A 12527-nucleotide genomic window follows, 5' to 3' on the forward strand; every position below is an offset into this window, starting at 1 on the left:
GACTCAGACATAGTCATGTAAACCTCTAAAATAGGCGCGGGTAGCTTGTTTTTCATACATAATACATGTATGTCACTGTCTTAAGATCTTAAGATCTTGGGACCTTCCAGGGTTAGGATCAAATGGCAGATGTTCTACTAGGAGGCTAGACTTCTCTCCTTTCAAGCATTATGGGGGCCAGGAGACATCACCAAGGCGGGGACGGGGGGCATGATTGAATACGTTCTGTCTTGGGCCTTGGGTCAGTATAATTTTTTTTTGGAGGGGGGAGGGGTGTCACATTTCCCTGGCTGGTTTCCCATCGCTGGCAGATGAGGGAAGGCTGGGAGAAGCTCGGAGTGCTGGTATAAATGGGAGGAAGCCTAGTGGGCAGAGTGCAGGTGAGGTGGTCCCAGGAGGAGGAATCAGTGGCAGGATCCTGGGGCAGGTGGCAGAAGGGTGCCATAAATGCAGCTGCTGGGGTGGGTCTCTGCCATGCGGCGCGCACAGATCGGACGGTCTAGCGGCTCCCCATTGTCCCCAAACCGAGCTTTTGGGCGCTTTCTTTCCTGCCCAGCAAGATGCGGAGAGCCGGGGCTGGCTATTTCCTGGGCCCAGCCGCACCTCGCTCGCTGCCGCGCCGGGAGCGGGCTGGCTCCCTGGGAGCCGGCGGCAGGTGCGCGGTGGCAGCCAGCGCCCTTGTGCCCGGGGCGGCTGCCGAGGGGCGTTGCCGGGGCGAGCGCGGGGCTGGCCCTGGGGCAGAGGCAGGCGGCCGGGGGAGGCGGAGGCTGGGGGATGAAGGGGTGCGCAGGGCGGCCCGGGCAGGGGCCCAGGTGAGCAGCAAGGGGCAGCGGGAACGGGGCGGGGCGCATCCAGAGCCCGGGGAGCGAGGCTTGGCACGTCCCCGGGAGCGGGGCAGCAGCGGGGCCCGGCCCGGCAGAGGGGATCATGCTCTGAGTGGCGGTGGGGGACCCTGACAAGCCGCGCCATGGGCTGCCGCTGCCCCCGGCTGCCTGCCGGGCCCCTCGTCCTCCTCCTCGCCTGGCTCCTGGAGCCCGGAGCGGTCTCTGCCTTCTCCGAAGCCGCGATGAGCACCGCCAGCCTCGACCCCGGCAGCTCAGGGACTCTGCAGCCGCCGAGCGGGACCCCCTTAGAGGAGACCCGGCTCCATGTCTTCACCCTGGACTATCCGCACGTGCAGATCCCCTTCGAGATCACCCTCTGGATCCTGCTGGCTTCCCTGGCCAAGATCGGTGAGTGCCCCCCGGCCCGGCCGCGCGCCTTGGGGCTGGCACCGATGGGGAGGCAGAGGCTGGGCGACTGCCCCTGAGTCCAGCGGAGCTGTGTGAGCTAAAGGGAGCTTGGGTGGGAGCCCATTCGGCGGGCGGGTGGGGACAGTGCCCAGTGCACTTCACCGGCGGGGGACAGCTGCCTGCAGGAGCTTTACAAGTGTGGCAAAGGGAGAGCCTTGCAATGCACGCTTTGCCTGTTTATTTCACTGTTAAAAACAGGGCAAATATATGGGTAGATAATGTGCTCCTCCCTGTCTATTTATACACCGAGGGGTAGTGAGAATGCGGATACATAAGGCTACTTCTCACTCAGAGTTCTACTGCTGTTCAGAAATCCCTGAAAAGCAGAGAAAATCCCCAAGTTATGTCTTCATTTATACATGTACCCCCTAATTGTTCATTGGGCAAACACCCACCTAGATTCTAGATTTTAACTTAACAGTGGCTTTCACTATGACCCTGCTTGGTTTTTTAAGACAAACAGTGAATAACATTGATTTACTAAAATAGACGCAGGTCACTGTGAATTACTTTTCAGTGTGATAAGTTCAGTGAAAACTCCTCAGATGAAAGATAAGGTGGGTGAGATAATATCTTTTATTGAACCAGCGTCTGTTGATGAGAGAGACAAGCTTTGTAGCTCTTCTTCAGGTATGGGAAAGGGCTCAGAGTGTCACAGTTAAATACAAGGTGAAACAGATTGTTTAGCATATTTAAGGAACTTTTCCAAGTGAAATGTCCCTTTTACATCCCTTCATGGGTAAAATGCAAAAGGTCGGGAAAGGCAGCTTGTGAGGGGTTGTTAGTGGGTTATACATTGTTGCAGTTAATCATAAATCCAGCATCTCTTTCAGTCCTTGATTGGTAGTGTCTAGCAAAGTTATGAATGAAACCCCAGGCTCATCTTTTGAAGGTGTTGTGAAGATTTCCTTTGAAAATGAGGACTGATAGGTCAGGTACAGAGTGGTAGCTGACTTTTAGAGTTACTGACAAGTGACCATTAGGGGGATTTTCTTCTATTGCTTAGTGATGTAATTTGAAGCCTTTGGCATGATTTAGCAAAATTTTTTTTGCTTCTTCAAGAGAAACAGTATGAACAAGAACATTAGATTAAATTACCATTAGAAAATGTCCCTCATAATAGGCCTAAACAATACATAAAGCTTAAAGCATTTGGTTGCAAAATATTAAAAATGTAGCACTAAAAAACTTATAGTTTCATTCATCCTTCTGTGTATACATGAAACACATTCCCTAGAGTCTGTAGATACATATTTACAAGAACAGTCTATGAACACTATTCCTTTCCATAAAATATTACAGTAATAATGGTAGGCAATTATATAATTTATCTTTAATAAAGAATTTCAGCTAAAGAAAATTTATGGCAAGGGACTGATGGAAAGCAAACAAAAATGTTAATCAGTGTGGATTAAGCCTCCCCTTAGTATTTTTTTTTTTTTTTACCACTCAGCTATGTCCTGTGAATAGTTCCTGAAAGATGAGAAACACTGAGTGGTTAGAAAGGTCATTCATTCTTTGATGTGGGAAAAGTTTGTATTGCATAGTTCCACGGTGTTGTGTTCTCTTTATTAGGGAAATATATTTTTGTTTTTGAATTAACTGTTTTATTTCTTGTTACAATAAAATATGAAAACTAAAACTAGTAACAGTGATCTGGAAAACAAAGGATTTTAGGAATTGTGTAAAAATCAGTAAGACTATGTATAAATGATGAAATTCTTTTTAACTAAGTTTCTTTCTAAGCAGTCCTTGAGAATCTTAGTCTTGAAGAACCTGCTTTGAGGAATAAATGGGAAAACATACCATTACCATGTTTGTTTGACTTCAAATGCCTTTTTTTGTATCACACATTTCACTGAAAACTATGAATACATTCATGTGGATAACTACTTATTGAGCCAAATTAGCTATCATTCTGCTTAGTAGCCATATAGTTCTGCTCCTGCAAATACTTAAAGCATGTGCTTAACTTTAAGCATAGTCTCCTTGACTTGAACAGAGCTACTGCAATTACATCAGTTGAGGTTCTGTCCAATGGGTTAACCTCAAGCACGTACATAAAGGTTTGCAGGTTCAGGGTCTATATATTTAATTTTGATATATAGAGCACCAATGTATTACAACGAATCGCCTGATATAAACATATGCCATTTGTTTTGTATCCATCTCTCCTCATTTAAAAGAGTACTGTAAAGTTGATTTAGGCCAAAATTTAGATTTTGTAATAAAAAGTCTTGCAGAAGCTAAGACCAATGGAAATATTTCTGTGATTGTTTTTATAATTCCAATGATGTCATTTTAAAAACATAAATATTCTGGTGGACTGTTTGTAGTACTTTGTTAATGCTTAAGACTCCAGAAGGTGAAAAAGACAAGTCTAATTTTATTTTCTAAGATAAATGCAATGCAAAAAGTAAACAAACTGCATAAACTGTGAGGAGTAAAGTAGATTTTAAAAACTTTTTCAGCTGTAATAATCTAAAGCATTATCAGTAATACAGAACATTGCTTTATTAAAAAAATGCACTAAACAATAAGACCCTTTCAAAAATTACTCAAGCTCATAGGATATGATCAAATTTCATAACCTCTCATTGCATATGAACAGAACTTCATGAACCTGAAGGCCAATGTGCTGTAAATGTGCTGTAATTACTAGAGCTGGTCAGAATATTTTTGACTATATGTAGTGTTGTCAAAATATGCAGTTTTGTTGTAGCCAAAATGCTACGCAGAGAACTTGTCGATCTCATCAGTGTTTTCATCTGGAAGGTTTCAGAGGGCCTGGGTGGCATCTGGTCACTGTAGATCAGAAAGAGTAAGAGAACACATAATCTAAAATCTGAGCTTTCTGAGTGAAAAATGGGCATTTTGACACAATGCTGTTTCACAAAGGTTTTTGTTTTCTTCCATCGCAGAATGAAAACAATGGTCTTTTTCAAAATAATTTTTTTAAACTATTGATATTACCAAAATGTTTCAGTTTTTATGAGCAATTCCATGCATTTAAAAAATCAGATTTTTTTAATCAAATGTGTTATTGAAATGGTTTTCAAAAGTTTTAATTTTAGAGAGTCTATTTCAATAAGGCATTTGATACTTTTTCTGATAAACGTTTTGAAACATTCCTGAAGAAAATTCATGACAAATTAAAAAACAAAACAAAACAGAAAAATGCGTACACTTTGAACTCTCGGCAATTAAAACAACTTCTACCTTTCAATTTTTTCATGAATTAGCTTTTTCATGAATTAGCTTTTTCATGTCTCACCAGCTTTACTTTGTATTAATAATAACTACAGGATTGGGCCTAAGGGGTAAAATTTCCAAAAGTGGGCCAGGGAAAGTGTGAGAATGACTCCATAGCCTAGTGGTCAGTGCATTCACCTGGGAGAGCAGGTTCCAGTCCCTGCTTCAATGAATATTTAAATATTTTATACAAAGTGGGCCTATGAAGTCATTCTCTATGGCCCAAAGAATACTTAATTATTTATACCCAGTGGAACAGCTTCCAGAGGAGAAATTGAGAGAGCACCATCCCAAATAGCTCTATAACTCAGTGATTAAGGCATTTCTGAGGGAGATCTGGCTTCAAATCTCTGCTTCAAATTAGACAGGGTGGGGATTTGAACTCCCACATCCTGCTTGAGTATTCTAACCACTAGGGGAGCCTCCTTTTGGATGTCTTTTGTGTGGTGTAGGTGTGCTCTGAGAATGCCTACTGGATTGGGCCCCGCAGGCAGGATAGACAGGGGAATGCTTAGTTTGAAAATCTGCCAGAGTTTAGCTGTTGAGCAGATTTGCAGTGGTAGGACTTCAGTGACTTTATACATTTGCACCAGCAGAAATTTAGGCGCCTCCAGGGTTAATTAGCTGAGCAGAGGTTTTGAAGATCTAAAGTTTGGACTTGGGCATCTGAAATGGCAGTTAGGCACCTCAGTCCCTTTTTGGACTGTCACTTTTGGAAATGGATCTTAGGCTCCTAAGTCACTTGGTCACTTTTGTAAATGTTATCCACATCTCCTTTAACCAGTTTTCAATATTTTAAGTGGCAGTAATAGCAGTATCACTAAGACTTGGAATTTTCATTAATTAAAGTCTTTCTTTTCAGTGCTGACATACTGAGGTGCAGTTTCCATTGTCTTCTGCTAGTTTCAGTAAACCTAGCCCAATGTCTTTGTATACACAGTACAATATATTTCCACTTATTGTGCCTGTGAAAATACAGATGCACAATGAAAGGTAATTCATGAAAGCTAGGAATTGCCGGCTCTCCACCCTGCAGCAATAAAGGCATAGTTGCGATTTTATATTACCTGTGCAGAATCCAGGTGTCAGAAAGAAAATTTTTGATTCAGTTGATCACGACAAGTATGCAGGGCTATAACTAGCAGGAAAAATTGAAATCCTTCTGGGAGGAGCAAGCTCCAGAAACTTGTGAAACTTGACTGTAGGGGTCAGGTGAGATTTCACTCTCTTTATTGGAAAGTTTGGTTTTCTGTCATGGCAGAAACCAGTACGAAACATGACAATTCAACATGGAACTGATTGGAAGGTGCAAAGCACCACCTATGGTTCCCAATGGCTCATTCTCATGTCCCTTAAAGCCCTCACCTGTTGTGACCAAGCAGCAAACTGGAGGTGTCCTACTGCAGGTTATACTGAGTGGGTTTGACAGCTCTTCCACATTCATTCAGATTCTTATTCTTGAAATTAAAAAAAAAATCTGAATTGACGTGAGCTAGATATATTTTGGAGGGCAAATTTGCTATATTGGTACCCTGTAACAGAAAAAAATAATTACGCTTGTGCCCTTTTAGTTTAAAAATATCTTTATGGTGTATAATAAAAAACGCCTGTAAGGTTTTTGTTTGTAGTTTTTTTCTGTTTGCTTTTTACACGAGAAATTCAGACATGGGGCTTGTCGAGACGCACAGTTAGTGTTGTTTGAAATGGGAGTAGATCAAAGTGCACTAGGGAACTTATAGTTCATGGTACCAAGATCCATACAGATACTTAGTTTGTAGTGTGCTAGCGTGACTTAGATTTACACCCCAGCTTGCCACACATTCACTATTCATCTACCCACACCCTTTGTCTACCCTGGACGACTCTATGAGGCCAGAAAACTAGTGAAATATGTCACAAAATCAAAAGTTGGGCAACTGAGGCCTGGTGTGCACAAAGTTTTTGTACCAAATTTACTATTTTGTTTGTGGGTGTGAGTTTTACTGAAATAGTTAAATCAGTACCATCTGGAGTAGAGATGTGGTTATGTCTCTATAAAGGCATCTAAGGCCTGGTGTACAGAAGGAAATTTGGTTGGTATAACTGTGTTGCTCAGGGGTATGAAAATTCTATACCTCGAGTGATGCAGTTAAACCAACCTAACATCTGTTGTAGACAGTGCTAGATTGACAGGAGAATTCTCCTGTTGACCTAGCTGCCATCTCTTGGGGAGGTGGATTCCCTACGCTGATGGGAGAACCCCCCCGTTAGCATAGGTAGTGTCTTAACTGAAGTCATTAGACAAGTGTAGACAAGCCCTTATACTGGTTTAGCTTATTCCCCTTCCTGTATGGGAATAGCTATAGAAATATCGCCCTTTATCCCAGTGTAACTATACCCACAGTAGGGGGATTGTACTGGTTTAACTATACTAATATAGTGAAATTGGTACAATTTGTGTGTGTAAATACTTGTCTGAGAGGGGAAGGGATTTAGAGTCAGGCTGTTTAAAAAATTGTGTGTATGTTAACAGCCATTAAACTTCAGTGACTGAAGAACACTTTCTTGATGTATTTGTTAAAGGTTCAACTTCTCCATCCCATGCATTAAGAATGAGAGGGGCTACCTAAAGAGCTCTGAGTCCCCAACAGATCCTCCAGCGAAGCCAAGTCTGATCAGATTTGACATTCTTGATATTTTGGAGGAAAAATGAAACAGAAGAAATACACTTGCAAGGGGAAAAAAACCTATTTTCTAAATAGAATGAGTCATAAGCACTGACTCCGTGGGTGCTCTGGGGATGGAGCACCCATAGGAAAAAAATAGTGGGTGATCAGCACCCACCAGCAGCCCCACGGATCAGCTCCCTCCCCATCACTTCCCACCCACCACTATCAGCTGTTCAGCAGGTTGCAGGAGGCACTGGGGGAGAGGGGGAAGACGGAGCGGGGGTAGAAAGAGGTAGGGCTGGAGCAGAGCGCCACTTTTAGTGGCCCGGAGATTGCTGCCTGTGATTTATTTTTGCGGGGACCCCCTTGAGTTGGGGCCCTGGGCTGCAACCCCTAAAGCCCTACCTTAATCCGGCCCTGGCCTATAGGTTATAGAACCTTTAGGTCACCACTGAAAATCTCTTCCAAGAATTTTTCTATGTATTTGTACAGCAGACAGCACACTGGGTGTTCAGTAGAATTGTGAAATAATGAGGCACTAAGGCCCAGATTTTAAGAATTGTGAATGCAAAATGTTAAGTGGCTTCTTGCCTAATTAGAGTGCACAATTACCACAACTGTGTGCACAGCCATGGTAAACTTGTGCACAAATGTCAAGTCAGATCTCTTACCGCTCATTTACGTGTGTATTTACTGCATGGTCTGGATTTGCCTGGTGAATGGGTAGGTTGGGAGATGACTGTCAAATCTACATATCTGCCAAACAGGACCTGTATTCTATCCCCACCTCTTGCTGCACAATGAGATTATGTGTGTTTGTTTTCTGCTTTTCTGAATGTTTCTTTGAAGTGAAAATAAAGTTATCATGTGATTATTATTTTTTTAGTATAAAGAATACAATAACATAATTTGCTTGTAGATTCTGGAGAAGTAACTATTTTACATTCTTGTGTTTTGAACTCCCCTTGAAGGCTTTCATCTCTATTACAAGTTGCCCTCCATCGTGCCTGAGAGCTGCCTCCTTATTCTGGTTGGATTACTACTGGGTGGAATTATTTTTGGAGCCGAGGAAAAGTCCCCACCTGCAATGAAGAGTGATGTTTTTTTCTTGTATCTCCTTCCACCGATTGTACTCGATGCTGGATATTTCATGCCGACTCGTCTGTTCTTTGAGAACTTTGGTACCATATTCTGGTATGCTGTAGTGGGCACACTCTGGAATTCTATTGGCATTGGGCTTTCCCTCTTTGCGATTTGCCAGATTGAAATATTTGGCTTGACCGATATCACTTTGCTGCAGAGCCTGCTCTTTGGCAGCTTGATTTCAGCTGTGGATCCTGTGGCAGTGCTGGCTGTTTTTGAAAATATTCATGTCAATGAACAGCTTTACATCCTAGTGTTTGGAGAGTCTCTGCTGAATGATGCCATAACAGTGGTAAGTTACTATATAAACAACTATTGTTGCTGCTACTTGACTGCATGGCACCATCATGCCATATGGCTTTCTAGCTAGTTGTCACTATCTACTGAGAGCCAAAGCCAGTTTATCAAATTCTTTCTTTGCACTAGACCTACATGCTAATATTTAATGGAGGCATATAAATATTTCATAGATTTTAATATCGGAAGTCTTCAGGTATTTATCATTGAATTCTATCAGATTTTTAATAACAATTTAGAGGTTTATCCCAGATGCAGAAGTGTCTGTGGGGGAGAGGAGGAGAGAAGAGGTGTTCAGCATGGATTCTCATGGATACACCCAGAAATAGTGCAAATCACATGGAGACTACAAGCCCAGTTTCCAATTAGTGCTAATTTGATGTGGGCACCTGTCCAGTTGGAGCTGCACTGAGATCACCAACTTATTTCCTATAGGACACCAAGCAGCCGTCAGATGTCTAATGATTAACCAGCTGAGCTGAATTTCTTATGCTGGCCTAGAGATGAAAGTCTGCAGAGCCCATTACCCTTTCCCTGAGCCATCCACCTCCCCATGTGTAAATCCGCTGTCAATGTATCTCGAATATTACTGGCATTTATTCTTACCTGGCCTTATCTCTCCTGAAATCCTTACCCATGTATAAATAATCTCCTGTCATTATTCCTGTAATGTCCTATTTTATGATCAATGTAACTCCAGTTTTCCACATGTCATAAGGACCAGACAGCTCCATGAATTAGAACCATCGCTCTCTCTTTTCTCCATCACTGGCTTCCTATTCATCTCCTAATTCAACAATGAGTTGTCTTCCTGATTTTTAAACGTTTAAAGGATTTTCTCCAGTCTATCTCACTGACCTCATATCCCCCATCCACTCTATCTGATCCTTCAGTATTGGCCATTTTTCTTTCCCTTCCCAGGATCCTCCACAGTTGAGATATTGTTTTTCCACTTACGCTTCCCAATCTACCTGATGTTGCCTCCTTCCAAGCCACTGAATCACATCCTCTCTTTAAAGCTTATCTTAAAGCCTGACTCTTCTTGTTAGTTTATAGTTGACTCTCTCTATCATGTATATGATGGTATTAGGGTTGGCCAAACACAGTACTGCAAAAACAGCGCAGGCAAATATTAATTCCAATTCCAAATGGCTGTTTGGTTCAGACATGTCTATGCCTATCTTAACAATCATTCATGCAAAGGTGTTTCGGTTTGCATCAATATTTGGGGAATGGCTGGTCTTCGTATTTATATGGAGCCTTCTCATTGTGTAATTGTTTTCAACAAAAACAATCACTTTTCAGTTCAAACAGCATCTAACCTAAACACAGATGAGCACACTTTGCTAAAAAGCCCACTGTTTTTGAGGCCTGAAATACGTGTGCCATGATCAAAATGACACTGACTCCCACCCACCATTCTGTACAAACACTGCAGTGGTGGTGCTGGAACCAGGCTGCAGATCTTTGGTACAGTCTTCATGTTTGTCTACCTGCTTCTAAAGAAATCATTTATCACAGAGATTTTGAGCCTCCTGGGGTCAGATACAGAGGACAAAATTTATGGATCTACCGAATGAGGCCAACTGGCCTGATTCAGCAGATGGGCTGACCATGCTAACAACTTCACCTTGTAGCTCTTTTGAAGTCTCTTGTTGGTCTGTTTTAGACTTTGTTTGGGCTTCTATTTTTATCCAGAAATGTTCTGGAGTCAGAATATCTGCAGTCAATGGGAGTTTATAATCAATTCAGTTCCGCTTCAGAGGCAGTGAGTGTTTAAAGATATCAGAATGATTGTTAGAAGGCCCAGTAGCTTGGCATTGGACCTACTCATGGCTTCTGGTTATGATTTTGCAGACTTCTAATCAGTTGATTATATTTAAAATATAACCCAGGTGATCACATTGCACATTGTTCTAAACGGAACTTGGCAGGAGCAAGAGGCATTGTGGCCATTTAGGGTTTGCATCTGTCACCGTTCGGCTGAGCAGATATGTTTTCAGACCTGTTGTCCCACAGCCTCAAATGTCTAATGAAATTACTTGATTTTACTGGTGATCAAACAAATCGTTCTTTTCTTGTCTTTTCTTTTCGCATTTTGAGTCTGAAAATCTTGCCTTGGGCAGGGAAAGTGTGAAGTTAGGAAGTCTGAAAATGATTGGCAGCATAGATGGGACACAGGAATTTGCATCAATCTGGAGAACTTGGTTTTATTCTTGGCGTGGCCGATGACATGCTGGGTGAAATTGATTGAGTCAGTTTGCCTTTCTGTACCTCAGTGTCTGCAAAATCAATCTGCAAAACAGGAATATTGATATTTGTCCCCCTTTGTAAAGTACTTTCAGATTTATGGATGAAAAATAGTATATATATATACATATTATAAGTATATAAGTTGATTATTAATTATTTAGCATATTTTTAAAGTGAATTCAAGGTAAAGACAAAAATACAAAGTCTTCCATTAGAATGCAGGACTACAGTGACACTGAGAGGAATTGGAAAGGCTTCTGAAAATGTGCTTTCTTTTCTCCGTAGGTCCTGTACAATTTGTTCAAGACTTTCTGCCAGATGCCCACAATTGAGACCATTGACGTATTTGCTGGAATTGCTAAATTCGTTGTGGTGGGGATCGGTGGAGTGTTGATTGGAATCTTTTTGGGATTTGTGGCAGCATTTACAACCCGTTTCACCCATAAAATCCGAGTGATTGAGCCACTTTTTGTCTTCCTCTACAGTTACTTGTCATACATAACAGCTGAAATGTTTCACCTCTCAGGCATTATGGCGTAAGTATACAAAAAAGGTACTTTAGTAATAATAGCACCAAATGGCAGTGCAAAGCCAGACATCAGTGATGGCTAGATTCTGCAGCCTGTACCTCAGAATGAGTAGTACTTAGTTGTTTGAATAAGTACTGTTGAATGGAGATAATGAAATTTAAATGAAATTTAACATCATTTCATTAATGTTAAATGAAAAAACTCCCATTTACTAAATTGGGAGTAATAACCGTTGATCTTTGCTTCTTGGGGCTAGATCAGTGGTGGGCAACCTGCGGCCCATCAGGGTAATCTGATTGCGGGCTCCGAGACATTTTGCTAACTTTGGCCGTCCACAGGCACGGCCCCGTGCAGCTCCCAGTGGCCGTGGTTTGCCGTTCCTGGCAATTCTCATGCTTGTGTTCTCTCTCTCTCTCTCTCTGGCCCTGTGACTTTTCAAATTGTTTATTCACCACGGAACAGCTTCAGCAGGAGAGACTGAAGCAGAATATCCCATAGCCCTACAGCTAGGGCATTCACCTGAGTGACAGAGCCCAGTTCAATTTCCTTCTCTCCATGAGGTAGAGTGGGAACTTGTCCCAGGGGTTTCACACTTCCTGGGTTTGTATCCTAACTGCTGCTCTAAGTTATGCGAAAGATGGTCATCCTCCTTCTCCTTCCTCCTGCCCCGCGCTGTTTTGTATAAGCTTGTCTATAGGGGCCCAGTCTGGCATGCGAATTCTGAGTGTGATTATTGAATTTGACCGCATAAGAATGCATTTCTTTCCCCAGTTCATGAATTGCTCTGTGACTTATGTGTCCAGATACCTGGCATGGGGCTGCAATGCACATGCAGAAACATAGGCACCTAGGGAACTTTTACTGCAAAAAAATTAGGTGCTGAGCTTGTTTAAATGCCTATAGGGCTTGGAGGCAGCTAAGCAGGGGCTTTGTGAATCCCAGCGAGCCTGTTTCTTGAATTTAGGCACCTATAGTGGTAGTTAGGCTCCTAAGTCATTTTGTGAATCTAACCCTTTGGGTGTGTGTGTGTGTGTGTGTAATTACATACAACAATAATATTTTCTCTGTTATTTCTGACAGATAAAAAAGTATTATAGTGCTCCCCCATAGCA

General features: G+C 42.3%; 1 protein-coding gene across 1 annotated transcript in view; it reads left to right on the forward strand.

Annotated features, from left to right (window-relative positions):
• Window positions 1–595: 595 nt before the first annotated feature.
• SLC9A2 (solute carrier family 9 member A2) overlaps window positions 596–12527 on the forward strand; it is a 34416-nt gene continuing 22484 nt past the window's right edge. Inside the window, exons 1-3 of the mRNA XM_008166951.4 lie at window positions 596–1232; window positions 8164–8627; window positions 11171–11421. Coding sequence (XP_008165173.2) covers window positions 968–1232; window positions 8164–8627; window positions 11171–11421 — 980 coding nt within the window. The 5' untranslated portion in view covers window positions 596–967. The remainder of the gene's footprint in view (window positions 1233–8163; window positions 8628–11170; window positions 11422–12527) is intronic.

The sequence above is a fragment of the Chrysemys picta genome, chromosome 1, assembly GCF_011386835.1.
Source record: "Chrysemys picta bellii isolate R12L10 chromosome 1, ASM1138683v2, whole genome shotgun sequence".
Lineage (NCBI taxonomy): Eukaryota > Metazoa > Chordata > Testudines > Emydidae > Chrysemys > Chrysemys picta.